At 41.6% G+C, this 23,916-nt stretch overlaps 1 protein-coding gene across 3 annotated transcripts in view; it reads right to left on the reverse strand.

Moving 5' to 3' along the window:
* The window catches only part of CYFIP1 (cytoplasmic FMR1 interacting protein 1), a 131,892-nt gene that overhangs the window by 59,634 nt on the left and 48,342 nt on the right, over positions 1–23,916 (reverse strand). For all 3 annotated transcript variants that reach the window (XR_003423221.2, XM_027067854.2, XM_027067855.2), the window contains 10 exons: positions 23,384–23,461; positions 23,030–23,131; positions 21,967–22,148; positions 18,750–18,846; positions 18,510–18,638; positions 17,137–17,241; positions 14,714–14,805; positions 11,445–11,562; positions 6,547–6,669; positions 5,343–5,468 (listed from right to left, as the gene is read on the reverse strand). Coding sequence is in view for 2 of the 3 variants with exons in the window: in XM_027067854.2 (XP_026923655.1) it covers positions 5,343–5,468; positions 6,547–6,669; positions 11,445–11,562; positions 14,714–14,805; positions 17,137–17,241; positions 18,510–18,638; positions 18,750–18,846; positions 21,967–22,148; positions 23,030–23,131; positions 23,384–23,461 (1,152 nt within the window). In the remaining variant the exon portion in view is untranslated. The remainder of the gene's footprint in view (positions 1–5,342; positions 5,469–6,546; positions 6,670–11,444; positions 11,563–14,713; positions 14,806–17,136; positions 17,242–18,509; positions 18,639–18,749; positions 18,847–21,966; positions 22,149–23,029; positions 23,132–23,383; positions 23,462–23,916) is intronic.

Below are 23,916 nucleotides of genomic sequence, written 5' to 3' on the forward strand. Positions count from 1 at the left end.
CAGCTGAGGTCAATCATGCAGGCATGCTGCATGCCTACACTACTGACCTACATTACTGACATTATTAACCCCCTTTATTGAGGTTTTTTATTAAACCTGGACACTAAGATCTTGGGTAAGGTTCCCTAGCTGGCAACATTTTTCTCATGCTGCCATTCATCTTTGCCGGGAAAATAAAGTACATCCTGCACAACTGCACTAGTAGGGGATACCTAGAAGTTTGCATCTGGTTTCTCCTAGACTATGCCCAGGTGCCTTTTGCTGATTTAAATCTGTGTTGTTTTGATGAGGGATCATAAGGCAAGCTGAAGGCAAAGTACAGGCTAACAGCGGCCCCTGGACCCACCCAGGTGGAATATGTGTAATATTCCTCAGACACTCCTGGCTACCCAAGAACAAAGGAAAGGGGTTTAAGTGCTTGCCATGGTGATACGGGAAACAAAGGCAAATAAAAAATTAAATTCCCTTACTGCCTATAGCTCGTTGACAAGTCCTTGAAACTGGCAGAGTGACCTCCTTCTAGGAGCTCAGCTGCCTCAATGATGACACTTTGCTAGGGGCAAAGGAGAATCTTGGCTTAACATTATCCTGACCACCACCAGCCCACCCCCCACCCCTCCCCCCCCGCCCCGAACCTTTAAGTCTACTTTAACATATAAAAATTCCTTTGGAAACTTCCTTTATCTCAACTTCCCCAAGATATACACTGGTAATCAGACTCCAAGCCATGACCCCTGATATATATCGGAAGGGTCTCATGACTGAGGTTTTACTAAACAGTAATAAATGGTGTTTTCCTAACAGCAGCTAGCCCCTCAAGGTCCTGGAAACCTTGCTTCTAAAATTCCTTAGAGACTTACACTGTCCCTGCCCCCTTGCCAACCTGAGGGTATATAATCAGTTACCTGTCACAATCCCAATTCACCTCTTTCTGCCCAGGGGTCCTGTCCCTGTGCTTTAATAAAATCACCTTTTTACACCAAAGACATCTTGAAGAATTCTTTCTTGGCCATCAGCTCCGAACCCCCATCATCACCCCAAAACTTCATCACTTTCACTGTAATAAATTATAACTTTGAGTAGAACAGCTACTCAGTCCTGTGAGTCCTAGCAAATCAAGCCCAAGGGCAATTTGGGGAACCTGTAACACAGCCCCTACCTCACCATATTAAAAAACTAACTCAAAACGCATCACACATTTAAATGTAAGAAGCAAGACTATAAAATTCTTATAAGAAAGATAGGAGTAAATCTTCACGACTTGGGTTGGGAAATGGTTTCGTAAATATAAAACCAAAAGCATAAGCAGCAAAAGAAAAAATAAGTAAACTGAACCTAATTGAAATTAAAGACTTTATGCTTCCCAAGACCCCATTAAGAAAGTCAAAGACAACCAAAGAACGGAAGAAAATGCAAATCATGTCTGATAAGGAACTCTTTAAAATATATAAAAACTCAATAAGAAGATAAAAATCTAACTAAAAAATGGACAAAGGATCTGAATAGACATTTCTCCAAAGAAGATTTATAAATTGCCAACAAGCACATGAAAATATGCTCAGCATCATTAGTTGTTAGGAAAATGCAAATCAAAATCATAATGATAATGAGATATACTTCTCATCCAGTAGGGTGGCCAGAACCAAAAAGACAGACAATTAACAAGTGTTAATAAGGATTCTAAGAAAGTAGAACCCTCATACACTATTTATAGGAGTATACTATAGTGGTGCCACTTGGGAAAACCATCTGGTAGTTTCTCAAAATGTTAAACACAGAGTTACCATATGACCCATCAATTCTACTCCTAGGTGTATCAAAAGGAATGAAAACATGGGTCCATACAAAAGCTAGTCCAGAAAAGCTAATAGCATTAATCGCAATAGTGAAAAAATAGAAACAACCAAAATATCCATCAGCTAATAAATAAATAAAATGTGATACATCCATACAATGGGATATTATTCAACAATGAAAAGAATGAAATACTGATACATGTGTGAACCTTAAACACATTATGTTAAGTGACAGAAGTCAATCATAGTCAGCCACATATTGTATGATTTCATTTATATGAACTGTTCAGAATGAGCAAATCTACAGAGTCACAAAGCAGACTGGCTGCCTAGGGCAAAAGGGAGGGGAGAATTGGGTGACTGCTAATGGGTACAAAGTTTCTTTCTGACATAACAGAAATGTTCTAAATTTGATTGTGATTGCACAACTCTGTGAATATCTAAAAAAAAGCATTGAATGTTTATACTTCAAAACAGATGAATTGCATATGATGTAGAAAAAAAAAGTTGTTAACAAAATAAGAGGAGAATTTATTATGAAAAACTTTACGACAAATAGAAAATTTTAGGGGCAACTAGGTAGCTCAGTCAGTTGAGCGCCAACTTCGGCTCAGGTCATGATCTCACAGTTCAGGAGTTTGAGCCCCATGTCGGGCTCCATGTTGACAGCTCAGAGCCTGGAGCCTGCTTCGGTTTCTGTGACTCCCCCTCTCTCTGCCCCCCCGTGCTAGTATCCTGTCCCCCCGCCCCCTCTCAAAAATGAATAAATGTTAAAAATAACTTTAAAAAATATTTACAAAAAAATTAGAAAAATTTAAAAGATTCTTTGAAAACTCCCTGAAAATACGACTTACCATCCCTGAAAATACAACTTTCCAAAACTGATATAAAAAGAAATAGAAAATGTACATGGTAAAGAAACTGATCACCAAAAACCATCACATAAATGCTAGCAAACATTTAAGGAAGAATATGAACCTTACACAAACGACTACAGACAATACAGAAAGAAGGGAGCCCTCAATGAATTGTTTTATGAAGCCAGCATCCAGAAAACTAGAATGGATGGTTATAAAGAAGTAATGTTACCCATTCCACAGGTGTGGGCTGAGCACAGACTTCCTTCCCTAAAGTACACCATAAAAAGGGGAGAACAGGGGTAAGGGGAAGGTGTAGGTAACTTCATAATAGAGAAACCTGATAATACTTCCTTGGCCAGGTGATCAAGGTCAACACCAACAGTGATGAGTTTGTTGACCACATGTACCTTTGATGTGATATGACTGAAATGGTGCTTTACCTCTGTGATCCTCTTTCCCCAAACCTATAACCCCAGGTTAATCAGATAATACCAATGGAGAAACATTCTACAAAATACCTGACCGGTCATTCAAAACAAAGGCAGTCTGAAAAACAACCCAGAGGAGCCTAAGGAGATATGACAACTGAATGTAATGTGGGATCTTAGACCAGAATTAAGACATTATGGAAAGACTAAGGAAATCTGAATAAAATATGGACTTTAGTTAATAATCATGTATCAATATGGGTTTATTAATTATAACAATACTAATATAAAATGTGAAAAATGGGTGTGGGGTATACAGGAACTTACTGTATAATCTTTGCAATTTTTCTGTAACTCTAAAAATATTTTAAAATAAAAGGTTTATTTTAAAAGGGATAGTAAAAGACAGTTTCACTCATCAAGTTTGATATAAAAATCCTAAGCCAAATATTAGCAAACTGTATCTAACAATATATAAAGAGGATAATCTATTATGACTGAGTTGAGTTTATACCAGGAATGCAAGGCTACATTAAACCTGGTCAAAACAAAACAAAAAGACAAACCAACCAGTGTGGGGGGGGGGGGGGGGGGGACCCTCACAATCAATATAAATTAACCACATTAACACATTAATGGAATGAAAGAGAAAAGTCACAGGAGTACCTCAGTGGATGCCAAGTGTTTAATAGAAGTAATATCAACTCATAATAAAATCTCTTAGCAAATAAGGAATTGAGCACAAGCTCCTTAAACTGATGATTGTTGGCATTAAGAAACCTGTAGCAAACACATTATACAGTGAAATGTTGAAAGCTTTCCCTTTGAGATGAGGAATGAGACAAAGCCTAGTGCCTCCTATTTAACAAGTAGGGATCCTACCCAGTGTGATTTAAAAAACAAATAAAAATGGAAAATTGGGATAAATAAAACTGTCATCATTTTCAGATGATTATATAGGTAGAAAATCTAATGGATAATTTATTACAATTAATAAATGAGTTTAGACAAGTTAGTAGATATAAAGAAAAATACAAAAAATAATTTACATGTTAAATAGCAGTGACAAAAATTTAGAAAAAATTTAAAATATACCATCTCATATCAAACACCAAGAAATAAAGCTAACAAAAGATGTGGAAGAGTTTTACAGATTATAAAAGAGGATCTAAATAAATGGAGGGATATATATCACGTTCATAAAAGACTCAATATTCTAAATTTATCAATTCTCCCTAAAATGATCTATAGGTTTATTCATATATCCATAAAAAATTCCAACAGGTTTCACTGTGAGATATGAAAAAATGATTCTAAAATTTGTATGAAAATACAAAGGGCAAGAATAACCAAGGAACTCTTGAAGACAGAAAAGCTTGCTTTACCTGACACAGAATCAACTTACAGTAATTAAGAAGGAGGTGGTGTTAGAACAAGGATAGACCAATTAAAACAATGGATTAGAAAAGTGACCATCGCTTGACTGACAACAAAGGTGGCAAGATGGAGCAATGGGGGCAGAAGTGTTTTAAAAACTAACCTGGGGTGCGGGGGGGAGGAGAGGGATGCCTGGCTGGCTCAGTTAGAAGAGGATGTATGTGACTCTTGATCTCGGGGTTGTGAGTTTGAGCCCCAGGTTGCGTGTAGAGATTACTTGAATAAATAAACTTAAAAATAAACTAACTTGGGGTGAACTTGAGATCTAAATGTGAAAGTCAGAATAATAAAACATCCAGAAGGCAGTAGAGGAGAATATCTTATGACCTTAGGGTATGCAAAGTTTTCTTAAACAAGACAAAAAACAGTCCAATTACAAAAGAAAAGAAACTCGATGGCACTGAAATTAAGAACTTCTGTTCATCAAAAGGCTCACGAAGACACTGCAGAGCTGAGGGAACACAGCCAACATATGTGAGAGCAAAGAACTTGGTGACAACAGCTGGAAACACAGGGGGTCCTCTGAGACCACCAGGGTCCACATTTTGTTCCTCTTCTGCCCCCTCTCACAAGATGTGTCCTACTCCCAGATACTTGTGAACAAACCCCTGATCTTCACAGGGAGCTATCAATACAGAAACCAGAAACTCACATCCTATTTTATTGTTCTGCTGACAACTACAACAGATACAAAGGGCTGTCCTATACAGAAGCAACAACATGAAACTATTCATTGAATTTTACTCAAGATTTTGCCTCTGCTTTGAATGGGAAGACAGTCTGAGGCCAGAGTCAAAGGAGGAAAAGAAAGCAAACCTCACCTCCACCAGGGCGAACTTCTCCTCACTAGTGTAGTTGTAGCGGGTGGCGCGCTCATACTCCTCAGCATTGTCTGGGCAGTCCTTGTTGGAGTACTTGTCCGTTGGGTGCACAAGTTTCCATGAATACTGGTGTGGTCAGAAAAGGGGGAGACATCCACACTGAACGTAAAATGCTTACCTTCTGGTCTGACTGACATGGCCATCACCAAAGTAACCAAAGGTTAGTCTTTTAATATTAGTTGCATCTGAAAATCACACACATGCATGCATGCTCACACATACACTATGCACACATACACATACACACACACGCATACACACGCACACACACACACACCAGAGTTCATCTCCATAAAACTGCAAAACATTCTAGCCATGTGACTTCAGGTTTAAGAAATATATCAGGTAAAATGTTCAGGATATTTTGTGTTGAATATCTAAAACTAGCCATTTCATCACCACTTCTTTTTAAAATCAGCTCTTCAAATGATCATGTGCTCATCTGATTTAATAATTTTCATCTAATCAAAGTAAACAAGAGGAGGGAAAATCTTCCAAAACTTACAGGTATCCAAATCTTCATATCACATCAGAAACTATTTTAGTAATGCTAAACAAAAGAAACCAATGGCTGGAACTCCACGGAGAAAGTGTTTTAAAAAAATGAGAATTAGGGGCACCTGGGTGGCTCAGTCAATTAAGCATCTGACTCTTGATTGCTTAGGTCATGATCTCACAGTTCGTGAGATTGAGCCCTGCATTGGGCTCCATGCTGGGCATGGAACCTGCTTGGGATCCTCTTTCTCTCTCTCTTTCTCTCTCTCTCTCACTCTCTCCCCCTCTCTCTGCCCCTCCCTTCCCTCTCTAAATAAATAAATAAATAAATAAATAATAAATTGCATGAGAATTAAAAATCATAATGGTACAAATTCTATCTAAATGTTTTAAAAGATAAGACTTTTTTTATAAACAGACAAAACATATTCTGAGCCATCTTAGAAACATTTAGACTGATATACATTTTTATTTCTAGGGTTAGAAATAAAAAGCCAATTCATTCTCGAACAAAGACTAAAGTTAATGCAGAAAAAATATCATTTAATTTCTTGATGGCCTTGGGAAGAAAAGCACTTGTAACCAACCAGGGGTAGATGTTCTTTCAGGTCTCTGCATTTCCAAATAGAAGCAAGCATAGAGTGCCTACCACTTCCATCACGTGAGCACTCCACTGAGACAGCAGCTGCAGGCCCTGAAGCGCCAGGTCAAAGAGTTTCCGGTACTCGGTATCTGTTTTCTGAGTCTCCTGGCGGCCCGACCCTGTGACAACCTAGAGCAGCACAGGAACATCAAGAAGTTGCCCTACATCTAGAAAAGTCACTTATGCATTTACCCCATGACCTATCAGACCCACTGGGAATCTACATTAAAGGTGCATTTGCAAAACTACAAAATGATGTAGGCACATGAGCCTTTACCATGACAAAAGGCTGGCAACAGTAGAGCCCTGATAATGGACATTCTGCAGCTCTCAAAGAAGAGAATGTCTCTGCAGACTGTGCTGGAGGGATCTCTAGGACATGGTGTTAAGAGAGCCATGTGCATAGTTATGCTTCTACTTAGCTAATAAAGGAAAACATGCACATCGTGTGTATTTGCTTATATAAAAAATGAAAACCTAAATTTATTTTTTATACTTTTTTAAAAGAGTTTAAAAAATTTTTTTTTAATGTTTTACTTTTGAAAGAGAGAGAGAGAGAGAGAGAGAGAGAGACAGAGTGTGAGCAGGGGAGGGGCAGACAGAGAGGGAGGCACAGAATCTGAAGCAGGCTCCAGGCTGTCAGCACAGAGCCTGGAACAGGGCTCAAACCCACGGACTGTGAGATCATGACCTGAGCCGAAGTCTAATGCTTAACTGACTGAGCCACCCAGGTGCCTCTGAAAACTCGTATTTAACAGTGGCTACCTAGGGGCACCTGGGTGGTTCAGTCGGTTAAGCGTCGGACTTCAGCTCAGGTCCTGATCTCCCAGTTTGTAAATTCGAACCCCACATTGGGCTCTGTGCTGACAGCTCAAAGTCTGGAGCCTGCTTCTGACTCTGTGTCTCATTCTCTCTGCCCCTCCCCCACTTGTGCTCTCTCTCTGTCTCTCAAAAATAAATAAATGTAGGAAAAAAATTTAAGAATGGCTACCTAAAAGACAGGAAAGTGCAGGGTGGAGAGGAATATACCTCCTTTTGTACCTCTGACTTTGGAACCACATAAATATTTTATATAATTATGATATAAAATTAAATTAGGGGACAAAAGCAATCCTTAAAACTCAAAAGCAAAATGAAACAATGAATTAAAGTGTGTACTTGAATTGGGTGCATGACTGCACAGAGGAACTAGGTAGTGCAGGTATCTGACAATGAGCTTTTTTATTATAGTGTAAGTGCCTGGCATTAAGCTTTTGATTGCTGAGGCATCTATTTCAAAAACATCCATCTAGAATAAACACAGTACCAGCTACATAAGTAGATAAAGAGCCAGGTAGCCCAATCTATGAAGTTCCCCTTCTAGAAAGCTCTTGGTGACCTACATAACTCATCACTTGAGTGACCCACTTTACTGCCCTCATTCCTGCTCTTATGTTTGAAATTTGCCAATAAAGAGTAAACCAATGAAATCCTAGGTACCCTACACCCTGGTCTCTTAATAAAGACAGAGCTCGAGGTCCACACTCCGTTGTCATTTCACTTTGTGGCCCCAGGCATGCCATGTGCCTTCCAGAACTCTGAGTACATATGCCTTTTTCCCCCAAAGTTCCCTGATGGTTGTTGCTGAGGTACATCTTGCAGTTGTAGTAAGAACCACAGGGCCTGTGCAGCCACAGTATTGGCTCTGCTCGGGGACATGTCTATGGAGACTGCCAAAGATAGGTGAGTCCCTCAGGTATCACTATCAGGAGGTTGAGACCAACAAAAACCACTTCAAGTGACTTTGAAAAACAATGATAAAAGAAAGAAAGAAAGAAAGAAAGAAAGAAAGAAAGAAAGAAAGAAAGAAAGAGAGAGAGAGAGAGAGAGAGAGAGAGAGGAAGGAAGGAAGGAAGGAAGGAAGGAAGGAAGGAAGGAAGGAAGGAAAAGTAAAACAATGATTTGTTCTTTAACCCTAGAGGGAGAAAATCTAAGGACAAAATTAACTACAAAAGAAATCTTAAAATACTTTTTAGTAATTATATTGTCATTATAATATATTATAACATCGCATATGACAATATACAATTATATTGTTTCTAGTAATTTTATTGTTATTAGCAGTGCTGGTATTGCTATTTTAAGACTGGTAAGTGTATACTAAGATAAGACATCAAGTCAAAAAATGCTGTAGTCAAATTAAGAACCAGGATTTTCAGCATGAAAGGGGAAAAAAAAAGAATCTGAAGTAGATTTACTTCAAAAGAGTATTCAAAAAAGTTTATTACCTTAGATGATGCTAGAGAATCAGTTATTTGAAAATGTGATATGCATAGTAAAGGAATCCAGCTCTGACCTGTCTCTCCTGAAGGAATCATACATGCAGAACAAGAAGGAGTGAATAGAGTAGAGTACCATCAGGTTGCAGCCCTAATGAATTCATACATTTGGCAGTGAACAGTGGTTGTCTACAACCCACGTGAGACAGCCAGCACTCTAGCAGACTGCAGTACAGCAAATTATGGGCCAGGTGGCCAGATGAAAGAGGAGTCTAATCAGGCTCCTGAATCTAAGAACCAACGCAGTGGAAGCACAGGGGACATGATGATGAAGGAGAAAAAGGCAAGCTGAAGGCAAAGCACAAGCTCACAACCCAGTGGGATATGTGTGACATTCTTCAGGCACTCCTAGCTGCCCAAGAACAAAGGAAGGGAAAAACAAAGGGTTAACTGATAGAGATCACAGTCATGTAGAATGAGTCTCCATGAGTTTGCAACTGTCTCAATGATTTACAAGAAAAAAGGTAATCTCCGGAAACCTACAGACTGTTTCCTGGAGCCTTAACATTACCCTGCCCTCCAAAGGATAGAAAATCTTATGTAGGAGGATCAGCGTAGCTCAGTCAGTTAAACGTCCAACTCCTGATTTGATTTCTGATCATGATTTCGTGGTTCATGAGATCAAGACCTGCGCCAGGCTCTACTCTGACAGCATAGAGCCTGCTTGGGATTCTTTTTCTCTCTCTGCCCCTCCCCTGCTTGCATGTGCACACAACCTCTCTCTCTCTCTCTCTCTCTCTCTGCACCTACCCTGCTCACACACACACATATGTGTGCAATCTCTCAAAATAAATAAACTTAAAAAAAACCCAAAATATCTTATATAATTAGTCACTCCTCACAACCCTAGTGCAGCTCTTGCTGCCCATGGTTCCTGTCCCTGGGCTTTAATAAAACCACTTTTATGCACCAAAGACATTTCAAAAATTCTTTCCTGGCTGTTGGCTCTGAACCCCAACACTTCAAACCATATCAATGGCAAATGACACCACAGGGAGTAAGAGACACACCAACCAACTATGGTGCACAAAACTTATTTGGATACTGAGGCAAACAAACTTGGAAAAATAAACCATTTGTGAGTCGATAGAAGACATTAAACAATGATTTTAATATTAAGGAATACTTGATTTTTTTTTAAGGTATGATAATGGTACTATAGCCATGTTTAAAAAGAGCCCTTATCTCTGTAAGACACATGGAAACCCAAAGGAGAGGGTGGTTGGAACCTCTGATCTATATATAGAGCAGAAGCACACGGGTATGGAGTTGCTTTGGGGGTAATAAATGTTCGAACATGGACTATCATGGTAGTTACACAATTCAGTGAATAAACTAAAAACTTTTGAATTGTACACTCTAAATGGGTGAATTGTATGGTATGTGGATTAAATATCCATAAATCTGTTTAAAAATAAACTGTGCAGGGGCACCTCGGTGGCACTCGGTAAGTGTCCAACTCTTGATCTCGGTTCAGGTCATGATCTCACAGTTCGTGGGTTCGAGCCCTGCATTGGGCTCTGTGCTGATGGTGTGAAGCCTGCTTGGATTCTGTCTCTCCATCTCTCTGTTCCTCCTTCGCTTGTGCTCTCTCTCTCTCTCTCTCACTCTCAAAATAAATAAATAAACTTTATTTAAAAAAAAAAAACAACTGTGCAGCAAAGACAGATCTCTTTTTTCTTATTCAAACCGTTACTGTAATTATAAAGGTATGACAGCAGAAATCAGAGGAAAAATAGACAGGAACCATACATGCTATCAAATGCACCTATTTTTAGGGTAGAAATCAACTCTATATGTTGTCTGAGAGCTTTCCAAGAGTTTGGTTTACAACTCTATCAGCACAGCCTTCTTGAACACCCACCCCATCTCTATCCTGTGGGTTGTGCTGGTGGCTGGGAAGGAGTGAGATACTACCTTCTCTCTGGGGAGTTGGCCACCAGGGGTCTGCTTGGAATAAGCATGTGCTCTGAGCCATTTGGACTATCTTCTAGTCATTCTGGTTACATGATGGCTAGTGTTTGCTGGGTGAGAAACAGGGGAGCTCATTGCCCTGCAGTAGGTGGGGTCAACACAGAGTTACTCCCTCCAAATGTTAATGGTCCTCCTGAGAACCCTGAAGTACCACAGTCTCAAAAACCAGACCGGTGTATGTGGTCTCAAGTCCCCAAACGGGACTCATAGGGTCTCATAGTCCCTCAAAGACTATGTGTAACACCCATACCACTGACTACTGCTTGTCCCTGACTTCGCTGCCCTGCCTGCTCAGATGTGAAAAATGACATTCCCACTGCTCCTCTGGACTCAGACCTCTCCACTCCTATCCACCCCACATACAGGCAGGGCTGGCCTGGAGGTATGCTTGGCAGATGGGAAAAATGTGACCAGCCCAAATAAGGACACAGAAAACCCAGCTGCAAAGCTGGAAGGAATTAAAAAGACCTATAGGTGAGACAGTGCTTCCTTCTACCCCCAACTCCAGGCCCTCCTCTGAGTGCACAGGACATGTCCTCCTATTCAGCCAGAGGCTCCTGCCCAGCTGTGGCCTTAGGTACCAGCACAGGCAGGCATGGAAGATCCACTTACCTCACTATTGCTGTAGCGCGCCAACTCTGAGATAAAGCGCATGTGGTCCTCCCGGATCTGGATCATCTGCTCACAGATATTATACTGCGGGCTGCTGCTGGATGATGTGCATGTCCATCTGGCAGTGAAGGGAAAATGTGTATTACCTGAAAGGGTACCTGCATAAGACTTATACATCATAATGCTGGGTGGCCAGGGACATATGCACAGCAGGCACACAGGATGGCCTACTGGTCCTGCATACTGCCAAGGAGAAAGAGGCTCGGAGAGAATATGAATTCTCAGCAAAGAAGCAGCCAGCCAGCCCCATCTCCCTGTGTTAGGGTCACTGTCCTATCTTCCGATACCTGCGTTTTGGAAAAGGAATCATAATTTCTCTTTAATCAGCCAACTACTTTCAAAAAGCTGAGAGGTGTTGCTGGATTTAGGATACTGCATCACCGTGCAAGGACCCTTGACACATACTGCAGATTTGGTGGGAACTAAGAATTCTTTATTACTCACATGTGAAAACATAAGCTATAGTAGAAAACAAGTCAGCCAAAGACTCCGAAACAAAAGTTATCCTTATAGGGAGTTGAAAACTGACATTACTTGGAAGTTAGACAGTTGACTTATGTGCACAATACACCATTTTAGCAGCAAACAGTCAATTTAATGGGAAAGAAGTTTATTAAGAATTAAAAGTTGTTGGAGCTCTTAGGCAGAAAGTATGGGCCCTAGGGCTCTGACCTCTGCTCCCTCACACTCAGCACAGACACTCTCACCATGTTTTTAACAAGCTGGTCCTCTTTGCTTGAAGGGAAGGAATTCAGATTACCACTTTTCAAAATAATGGGGACACTGTCTCAAGCAGCAGTCCTTTCTTACTTTCTGATTCCACTATAAGATGATGCAATGATTATGTTGGCATCATCCAAGATGGCTCCCTGAGTCTGCAATGAGTACATGAGGCCCAGGCCCTAGACCAGGCTCCACCCTCAATAAACCTGCCTCCCCTGCAGGCCCCAAAAAGCATGTCCACCTAAAGCAATGCCCTAGAGCCCAGAACCTGACTGCTGACATCACACACTCTGGCCACCCTTTCTGGACCCAGATGTCGGTGCAGGGCTAGTGGGTTGGGCTCTCAAAGCTCACCACTACTTGCTCAGGCACCTCCCAAGGTGGCTGTTAAATGCCCACTAACACCAATTATATGCTATTGACTTATAATAAATCATATTAAAAAAATAGAAATAAGGGGCGCCTGGGTGGCTCAGTCGGTTAAGTGTCCGACTTCAGCTCAGGTCACGATCTTGCAGTCCGTGAGTTCGAGCCCCGCGTCGGAATCTGGGCTGATGGCTCAGAGCCTGGAGTCTGCTTCCGATTCTGTGTCTCCCTCTCTCTCTGCCCCTCCCCCATTCATGCTCTGTCTCTCTCTGTCTCAAAAATAAAAACATTAAAAAAAAATTAAAAAAAAAATAGAAATAAGCATGCAAAACTCATTGTTTCCTGATTGTCTTACTGGTTTTACCATTACCTCTCATCTAGAGCTCATCTGTGTTTGTTAGGGTAGAAGCACTGTGTAATGGCATGCTACTAGAGCTGAAACAAGTTGTTAGCCTCAAGTCAGTCATGGCGGGAGTATTTACACCATGTAAATCAGCACATGCTCCAGATCAGAGCTTGAATTAGTGCTGAAGCAGAAAGAGGTTTCAGTTTAATGAACGTAACTTAGAGAAGAATGAGAAGTCACCTAACTGGATGGTATATCAAATTTAATGGTAAATTTTATTAGGAAATAAGCTAGCACAGACCTCAACGAACTACAGCACAGACCAAACACAACCTGTGTTTATACGGCCCTAGAGCCATACAAAATGGTACTCACATTTCTATTATTTAAAAAAAGCAACAATAACAGAAAAGAAGAATATATGCCAGATACCACATGTGGCCTGCAAAGCCTTAAAGTGTTTATAATTCAGCCTTTACAAAAAAAGATTGCCAACCTCTGAATAAGCAGATTGAGATGTAATTGATTTTTCAAAATCATGGCTATTTGCAATTGTAGGTTGGCTATGGATACACCTGTTTGGCAAGAGTCAACAAAGCATCCCGTGAAGACTCAACCAGCTATGTGGAATCTACAAAAAAAAAAAAAAAAAAAAGAGTATGGTGTGTTTTTTTTCTCATCTGTAATTGTGAGCTACAGACCCTTTCTTTATGCCAGGGGCTGGCCAACTCTCTCTGTACAAGGTCAGAAAGTAAATACTTCAGAATTTGTGGGCTACACTGTCACACAGCCATTGTCTTCTTTAAAAAAAAACAAAAACAAAAACAAAAACAAAAACAAAAACAAAAACCAGCCCTTTAAAAATGTAAAGGCCAGAGTGGCTCAGTCAGCTAAGCTTCAGACTTCTGCTCAGGTCATGATCTCGGGTCGTGAGTTCAAGCCTTGTCCACAAGCCCTGTCCCTGTCAAGCTCTCTGCTATCAGCGCAGAGTCCATCAGATCCTGTCTCCCTCTCTCTCTCTCTCAAAAATAAATAAACATTAAAAAAAAAAAATGTAAAGGCCATTCACAGCAACAGAGATCTTACAAAAATAGCCCTGGGCTGGATTTGGCTCTTCAGTGATAGTTTTATAAGCTCTGTAATATAAATGCAAACATCCCACTGCCAAGCAGGGCTAGTTGTTAAGCATTTACCAGTGTGCCGCTTGTTTACACTTGGACATTCTCCGTGAGTTCTATCCAAAAGAACTCTCTGTGATGATGGAAAAGTTCTACACTTGATCTTAGCCAAAAGGCCGAGAAGCGATTGATGATGGAAAAGTTCTGTAGCTGTGCTAACATAGTAGCCACTACTAACATTTGAAATACAGATGTTCGATGGGGGGTGGGAGGGAGGGGAGGGTGGGTGATGGGTATTGAGAAGGGCACCTGTTGGGATGAGCACTGGGTGTTGTATGGAAACCAATTTGACAATAAATTTCACATATTAAAAAAAAAAAATGAAATACAGATGTTCTAACCAAGAAAATAACCAAGAAAATAAATTTCTTGGTTAAATTTCTTGGTTAAATTTCTCTAACGAAGAAAATAAATTGCATGTTTTAATAAATTTAAAAGTAGGCAGTCACAAGTGACAGGGCCTACCAGATGGGTTTTTGGTTTTGGTTCCAGATGATTAAAACTGTCAAAGGTGTTCTCTCTAGATAAGTAAGTGTTATAAAACCACAATGAGAACACTGCAGAATGTTCTACTGGACAACTCACTCTCCTCCTACCGAGATTTATTCTCCTCATAGTGGGCACTGGTCTTGACGTATCTTGCCAGTTCTATTTGCATGTCCCCAAACAGTGGAACAACCTGGAGCTGCTATATTCAAAGAACAAAAAAAATAAGGTCATTATGTATGTTTACTCACCAAATACAATCAATGAATAATGGTAGTAATTACTATGGGCTGAATACTATCTCTGCACAAAATACAATTTAAGAACCAATATTCATAAAACCAATTCAAATATTATAATTAACCTACCTTGTTGCTAGATCCATGCTCATAAAAAAATATCAATTTGCATTTCTATCTATTAGTAACAAACAGAAAATTAAAATCTAAAGGGAAACAACTTGCAATAGCATCAAAAAAACTAAAATATATATGAATAAATCTAACAAAATATGTTCAAGACCTCTAAACAAAAACACTACTAAAAATTCTAGAGAAAGTTTTAAAGTTCTAAGTAACTGGAGAAATATATCAAGTTAACATTTTGGAAGACTTGGTACTTTTTACTCCCTAAACTGATCTATAAATTCAATGGAATCCCAAACAATATTCCAAGAAGAGGGCGCCTGGATGGCTCAGTCAGTTGAGCACCAGACTTTGGCTCAGGTCATGATCTCGTGGTCCGTGAGTTCAAGCTCTGCTTTGGGCTCCATGCTGACAGCTCAGAGCCTGGAGCCTGCTTGAGATTCTGTGTCTCCCTCTCTCTCTCTACCTTTCCCGTACCCATGCTCTCTCAAAAATAAATAAACATCAAAACAAAACAATATTCCAAGAAGAAAAATGGTTTATGGATAGTGCATATATGTGTTTGTGTATATGGAAATCAACAAGCCAATTCTAAAATTTATTTTGAAAGGTAAAGGGACAATATCCAAGATAATCTTGAAGAACGTAACTTGAAGTCTTCTTGATAAGCAGATCTGTTCTACGGAAAACTATAGCAACTAAGACAGTGTTGCCCTGGAGCATGGAGAGCAGTGGAGGAGGACAGGAAACCTAAGACAGTATCACATATATATAGACACCTGCTTTATGACCCAGGCAACAATGCACAGCAATGGGGGAAAAGATGGCCTTTACAATAATGAACAGAATCAACTGGATACCCATAAGGGGAAAAAAGAAAATAAAAAAATGTCAACACCCTTCTTCACACCATACACAGAGGCCAGATCCAGGAGGATTATAGATCTAGATGGAAAAAGAAATAGTGCTATTTCTAGAAGGTAACAAGAAGAAAATTCTCATAAGCCCGCTCTATATAGATTTCTTTTTTTTTTAATGTTTGTTTATTTAAAGAGACAGAGTGAGAAAGCAAGTGGGGGGGGGGGGGGAGAGGGACAGAGAGAGGGAGAGAGAGGGAGTCCGAAGCAGGCTCCACACTGTCAGTGCAGAACTTGACATGGGGCCCGATCCCATGAGCTGTGAGACTATAACCTGAGCCAAAACCAAGAGTCAGACGCTTAATCAACTGAGCCACCCAGGCACCCCTACAAAGATTTCTTAAAGTAGATATTAAAGATTGATACATTAGATTACATTAAAATTAAAAACTGCTGTCCACCAAATGACACCTTTAAGAAAGTGAAAAGGAGAGCCAGAAGCACAGAATGCATGTATTTTATAACACATGTATTCAACAAAGAACATGTACCCAGAATATATAAAGAACTATAAATCAAGGGGGGTGGGGGAGCAGGGTAGGGAGCAAGAAACTTGAAGTGACACTTCACAAGAGAACACACAAAAGATGAAGAGTGTGAAGTTATCAGAGAAATATGAACTAAACCACAAGGAAATGTCAGCCAAAAATATCACAATGATGTACACCCTTTAGGATGCACTTCCTCAAAAAAGTGAGTGTCAAGTGTTGGCAAAGGATGTGGAGCAACAGGAAGGCTCATTCATAGCTGATGGGAATGCAAATCAGCATAGCCATGTGGGAAGTTGTTAGCCTACATCTAACACTGAAAATGTATATGCCTGTGGCCCCCAATCCTAGCCCTGAGCAAACACAAACGTGCGCAGATGTGCACTAAATCAAAGGAGCACTGTTCGTACCAGCCAAAACTCATGTCCATCACAGCAGAATGGATAAATAAGTTGAGGTATAATAATAAAATGGGCTGTGATACCACAATGAAAACCTAAGGACTACAGCTTCAGGATCTCACAGAGATGAATCTGATAAGTGAGTGAAAGCAGCTAGATACAAAAGAGTACACCTGGCATGATGCCCTTTATACAAGGTTCAAACCCAGACAAAACTGCTGCTTTTGCAGATGGGAGCCAGTGATTTCCTCCCGCCCCAATGCCCACACCCATGTTTCCAAATATGGGGCACAGAGGTTTAACTCCCAAAATTAAGTGTATACACTTGATGAGAAAGGCTTATCTAAAAAAATGTAACTCACCTTGAAGTACTTATCAATTTTGGATAAGTTTATTCTTTTCTTGGCATCAAGTTTATAGATGTTGCTGACACTCCCGTCCATCAAGTATAGACCAAATCCCATGACCTGAAAATCACAAAATGGCACATAAAACTCAGACCTAAAAGTTTAATTACCCATAAAAACTTCTAATGCTACAGTTCATATATTTGAAGTGGGAATTCATTCTTCTTTCAAAAAACACTTTTAGGGGTACCTGGGTGGCTTAGTCGGTTGGCATCCAACTTTGGCTCAGGTCATGATCTCGCGGTTTCATGGGTTTGAGCCCCACGTCGGGCTCTGTGCTGACAGCTCAGAGCCTCGAGCTTGCTTCAGATTCTGTAACTCCCTTTCTCTCTGCCCCTCCCCTGCTCATGCTCTGTCTGTCTCTCTCTCAAAAATAAATAAACATTAAAAAAAAAGTTCAAAAAGCACTTTTAAAAGCTCCTCATAAATAGCTATCCCTTCATAAGAAGCTCTTCTTTTATCTGTGTCATTTCTTGTGCGTATTTTACTGTCCTCTCCAGGCACAAACACCCACCTCTCATTAAGCCCAATGAAATACTAAGTATGTATTTCCATAAGTATCCATGGCCAGAGACTCCCACCCCAGATGGCACAAACAGAATATTTCCACTGTCATAAAGTGCTCCACTAGAGAGGGCACCAACTCGCCCATGCTCTCCTGTGGGGAAGAGATCTTGGGGCTGGGCCCACTCTTATAAGGAAGGGTTTGTGCTGACAGGACACTCAGCACAGTGTTCTTCAGGGCCATCCTTCCCAAAGGTGGAAAGCAGAGCAAATGCAATGGCAGAACTGACTTCTCCTCATCCCAGTAAGAAATGTCACTGAAAACACTCCCCAATTTAAAACTGAGTAATAAAGAAAAGTATGGTAAAGGCCATGCTCTTGACCAAGAAAAGGCTACTACAATCATGGAGACACAGTAGTGTTAATTCTTAGGAATCATATCCTTAACAAGTAGAATCTGATGATAACTTTGCTACAAGAAGCTAATGCTGACAGAAGCCCTTGACCAGGACTCCTCAGTCATGAGCACGTTCTCCAGGGGTAGGCATGTCATATACCTGACAATGGGATCAAGCCTGGGACACATTCAAAGGAATGTGTCTGGAGAGCCTATAGTGCAGGCTGTGAGCAGGGTGGAGGGTGCTGTGTACACAAACACACGTACGTGTACACACACACACACACACACACACACACACACACACACGGCAAGCGTGAGAATAAGAAAAGGTTGGCAAGAGCATCACAGTCAAAGCACAGCCTCTTCTTGAGAGCAAGCCTGTCTCTCTGCACAGTTATGTGAGCAGCCATGCCCATACACGTACTTTGAGAAGCATGTGTTTCTCACTGGGTGTCAGGTACATCCTATTCTCGTAGTAATCCACACACAGATTCACAATATCAGCGAGGAGCTCTTCGTAGCCAGAAATCACTTCAAGCTGCTGCTGTAAAGACTGAAACACAAAGTGGGAAATCCATGCCATTGACTGCTCCTAGCTCCCTGGCCCTCAGACCCCAGCAGTGCATGCCATCAGCCAAAGTGGGGAGGGTGGGGGAAGCCTTACTTGGGTGATCTTATTGTGGTTGGCCAGGAACATGGACAGATTCTGTGATTCCTGGATGGACTGTGGGTCCGCCATTTTACGTAAAAACTGAGCAGCCCTTTGAAAGCAAAAAAAAAAAACCAACGGACTTAATGATTAAAAAAAAAAGCATAGAAAATCAGGATTACTTTATCTGGCTACAGTTATCTGTGATAATGTAGGTCTTAGAAGCGAGTTATAATTTCAGCCTCCTCAAACTTCTCTACCCTGGACTCCAGGTCACTCTTCTGTCAACCTGGACAGCTCACAACCTCACTGTCCAACAGCTAATGGACTTCTTCAGAGACGTGGCAGCACCAACCACAGGCCTTCCTGGGGATTTCCTGCACACTGGCCTCTCCCTTGGGCTACCTGTTCCTAAGTCTGAGAAAGACTGCCTCCCCCTCTGTGACTCCCAGAGTATGGTAATGAAGATGGCCGGCACTGTCCATGTTCTCCACCAAGAATCCTCTAGGCCACCATGTCTCCCACAAGTCAGGGACCACACACAGTTCTGGTGCCAAAGGTCAGAGACAGAATCCTGGTTCCACCACCAAAACACTGCTCAATCTTGGATTGACCTCCTGAACTCTCCTGAACCTCACTTATCACATCTATAACAAACAACTGTTCACCTGACCTACCCACAGAGAAAATGTGAGGAGAGAGGAAACAGCATACACAGAATTACCTGTACACTTAGGTCCAATAAGACTGGAAGGCACACACTGAGTCTCTGAGTCTTGCAAAGCAGCATAAAGCAGCGAATGTGAGCATTCTGCAACATCTGGGGCTGTTCCCAAAAAGTTTAGCGTAAACTGGCCACCTAAGGACATGTCTGTGCAACCTAAAAACTTTGGGGTTTTACTGAAAAAAATTCCCATGGTAAAGGCTAATAATCTATCCCAACAGTCATTTCCTCCATACCTCCTTAGGAATAAATCCTGAATTTCCATGTTACAGCAATGTGCTTCATCTTCACATGACCAATGGTTGAGCAATGAGATATAATGAAAAGCACTGCAAAGTACTTGGAAGTATATGGATAATAAACAGTATGATCCCTTCTATTCTACTGTCTCCCTGTTGACTGGAATGCAGACATGATAGCTGGAGCTCAAGCAACCATCTTGGACCATGAGACAACACATGAAGATGGCAGAGCAGCAGGACAGCAGGAGCCCTGGTATGAGCACTGTGGAATCCCCTCATCAGTTGCAGATCACCTACTTTGGGACTTTTCAGATGAGAGAGAAATGAGAGATAATCTGCAATCTTGTTTAAGCCACTATTATTTCTCTGGGTTTTAAAAAATTATATAGTTAGGGACACCTGGGTGGCTCAGTTGGTTGAGCGTCTGACTTCGGTTCAGGTCATGATCTTGCACTCTGTGAGTTCGAGCCCCGCGTCGGGCTCTGTGCTGACAGCTCAGAGCCTGGAGCCTGTTTCCGATTCTCTGTCTCCCTCTCTCTCTCTGCCCCTCCCCCGCTCATGCTCTGTCTCTCTCTCTCTCTCTCTCTCTCTCTCTGTCAAAAATAAACATTAAAAACTAAAAAATAAATAAATAAATTATATAGTTAAACCTAATATGAACCCTGATATGATAGCACTTTTTTGGAGCACCTGGGTGGCTTAGTCGATTAAGAGTTCGACTCTTGATTTTGGCTCAGGTCATGATTTCACAGTTCATGAGACTGAGTCCCCAATCGGGCTATGTGCTGAGAGATGCCCCCTCTCCCGCACACACACAGGCACATGCTGTCTCACTCTCTCAAAATAAATAAACTTAAAATCAAAGATGCTGTTTTCTATTTTCCTCAAGCCTCGCCATATAGGTTATCCTGGCATTTATACTCAGAAGCATTTGTACTGTTAGCTATTTCTAGGTGCAAATAAAAAGTGTGAGTGTAAGTGTGTGAGGGCTGGGGAGAAATGGGGGTTACTATCTGGGAAGATGATAAGGGATCCCAAACAGAGGTCAAAGGAAGAAGCCAATGGCAGCTGGGGGGTGCCCCAGGCCAACTCTGTGCTCCGGAGAGCTTGGGTGGCTCCTAGAGGGGGTGCGGACTGCCTGCAAGCACATCAAACAAGGTCAACTCCAGACTTTCCTATTCAAGCAAGGTTAATAGGTCAACTCCAAGGATTCTCTAGTTCTGGAGATCCAGGCTTCTGCATAGAGCTAATTCTAGGTGATGAATGCCTACACTTAACTTCACATGGACCAAGCTTAAAACCCTAGATGATCCAGCTTAACTCCTACTGCTGCCTCAATCTTAGATCTGTTTAGCACTATATCCCATGTTGATTTTATTTTAAAGACCCGACAACAGTTGTGTGATTTCAGATACAACACAACTAAAGCCTATTCCAATACAAAGTAAAATCTCATCAAATTTAATTTCACAGCAAAGATTCTTTGTCTAGCAGAAGAAACAGTAGTCAGCATCTCATTCCAGCCAACCATGCCTTCAACAGTACCAAGCACAGACTTTCTAAAGAAAGTTTATTAGAAGACAGCTCGCTTTGCTCTAAACAACCACCCTTCTTCCTCTTCCTGCCATCAACTGCTCCCTCACAGTATTCCATGGCACACCCACCTTTTCCAATTCTCTTCTCCAGAAGTTCTCCACATTCTCCCTGGAGGAGAGCTGGTTTTGGGGACCTGGAAGCTCAGTGTGACCCCAAGACAGTCCACAGGCCAGCTCTGCCCACTGCTGTGATGGTGTGTACCTTCCCAAAATGTACAACCAGGAAGTGAGGTGCTGTTCATCAAGATGCTTATGGAGCCAAAAGCCTTACAGTGACCCTAACCCTCTGTAACAGGGATTGATCTTGTGCACATCTTCCTTCTCACATGTGCTGAGCACCCAGAGGTCCTCAACAAACATTTGAGGATGACCAGGGTGTCCATATTCCGCTATAGCTTCATAAAACCACAATGTACACATACTCTATGAGAAGACATCTCACTCAATACATCGCCACACACATAATCCGCCAGCTACCCCTGCATCTCATACGCAGGAGTGTGTATTCAAATAGTCCTGAGCCTGCCAAACAACCACTACCAAACAGTTGTGGTTATTTCAGCACATATGGGATGTGCACCTACTAGGTGCAGAGCATGTGGCTAATCAAGAACCACTCTGCCTGCCTGAGCACTCTCTGCAAGGTCCTAGGGCACAAGGTCAAAACTCACCTCTTATATGCCGAGTGGTCATTCTTCACACTGCACTTCATGTTCTTTAACTCATCCAGCACAGCAAACATGTTGATGAACTTTCCCAGCGTGATCAAATAGGCTTCAGAAACAAAATCCTTCCTTCTCTCCGCGTGGCACAGGCGCCTCACCTCCCCACAGAAACGCTCAATGGCATTTCTCTGAAAAGAGGAAGGGAGGGCAAAAAAACTGCTGTCACTGATGGGCCAACTCCATGCCCACCTTCAAGCACAGTCACTGTTACTCTTTGATGAAATACCCACCCAAATGAGTGGACATTTACAGCTCAGGTAATGAGACTTGTTTCTATAAAGTAATTTCCACATGCCTTTGCTCTGTGATAATCACCATTAATTTTCCACTTTACCAACTATCCCTAAAATAAAAGAATTTTGTTGATTATTCAAGCAAAGTTACTGAGGAAATGCTCCAATAGAAGGTCTACAAACAGATGTTTTCACTTTCAGAGGTGAAGATGGGGGCAGGGAAATTTTTCCTCTTAATAACCTTTAAGATAAAACAAAAATTCATCTCCTAATAAGTTCTATCTTCTCCTTTTGCTGAAGGAATCTATAATAAAAACCTTCATACAATTCCAAAGTATATCCTTAAAAAGCCAGCAAGTCCCCTCCCTGTGGCTACTCCACCCAACCAATGGGCCAAAGGAGCCAAGGCAGGCCAAGGACCACTAAGTGGACAGTCAGCAGAGGCTGAGAGAAAAACATCTGAAAAACCAGATGAATCAAAAGTACAAACTGGCAGAAAGACAAACATATTTGGAACTGACAGAAAGCAGTCTTCATGAAGGAAATATTCATTCACTCTTAAAGAAATAAGAGAAGTGAAACACAAAAGACGTATTTATTCTGGAAGGGCCAATAAAGCTGTAGACTGACAAAGGTCTGGTGCCCTTTTGTCTCAGAGGCCATGATGGCTGCTTTAATTCACATACACTTTGTTTAGTAAGTCATGGTGATGGGTGAGAGTGGGCCAGATTCCTACTCCTCTGCATTAAACCCCTAGGATTATTTCACCGTTTTACCTGGAAGTACATAAAATTCATCAGTTTTGTGACTTCAGGCTCAAGGACCTCTACGGTTTTCTCGTAAATTTCCACTCTATTAGGCTGCTCGTTACATTTCACCTAGGAATAAACAAGTATGATATAGAGGCTTCAAATTAGCTAGATAGGAGAGCAGGCAGTCCCAGCAGGCTGTGGGGTAGGGTGCAGGAGGGGGAAAGTACTGGTGGGATAGAGGCAGGGCTGGTGGCATGGGGGTGTGGTCTGGCTAAGATGAGGGAACCATAAGGATAGGAGTGAGGTCTGTGGTAGGGGCGTGGCCAGCAGGGATGGAATCACAGGAATGACAGCGTGGCCTGGCTGGGATGGCTTCACCTGTGGGATGGCCCGAGAGCAGCTCCTCCAGGTGTATAGCATGACGGCGTACTCTTGGCCCTCCTCCAGCATTTCATTCTGCAAGGGTACAAAGGGCAAATCAAAGACAAGTAGGAAAATGATCATAAAAAAGGAAATGCCATGTTGCTAAAACCCAGATACTTCATAGCATCCTCTCACTTTGAGAATAGACAAGTACCAGGACCTGCACGCCACAAGACAGCTGCTAAGAGGCTGGTGATGTTCAGTGCAGTAGTGTGGCCACAATGACCGCCCAAACACTCTCACAGCTTCTGTTGGCTGGAGAGGAGCCAGCACAGCCCAAGGCACCTGCCACAGCCACTATTCCTCAGCTCCATTCAACCCTAAACAACCTGCTGCCAGTGCAGACCTGAAGTAGCACAGATGCGCACAGGGTCTTCAAGGCTCTTAAGACTGAGGCAGCTCTGCCATCCCCAGTGCAGGGGAGGAAAAGCTGTATTTCTGCAACACTTAAAATCCAGAGAGAGTATCCATGCAAAGAGGACTGCCAT

This window comes from Acinonyx jubatus, chromosome B3, assembly GCF_027475565.1.
Source record: "Acinonyx jubatus isolate Ajub_Pintada_27869175 chromosome B3, VMU_Ajub_asm_v1.0, whole genome shotgun sequence".
NCBI lineage: Eukaryota > Metazoa > Chordata > Mammalia > Carnivora > Felidae > Acinonyx > Acinonyx jubatus.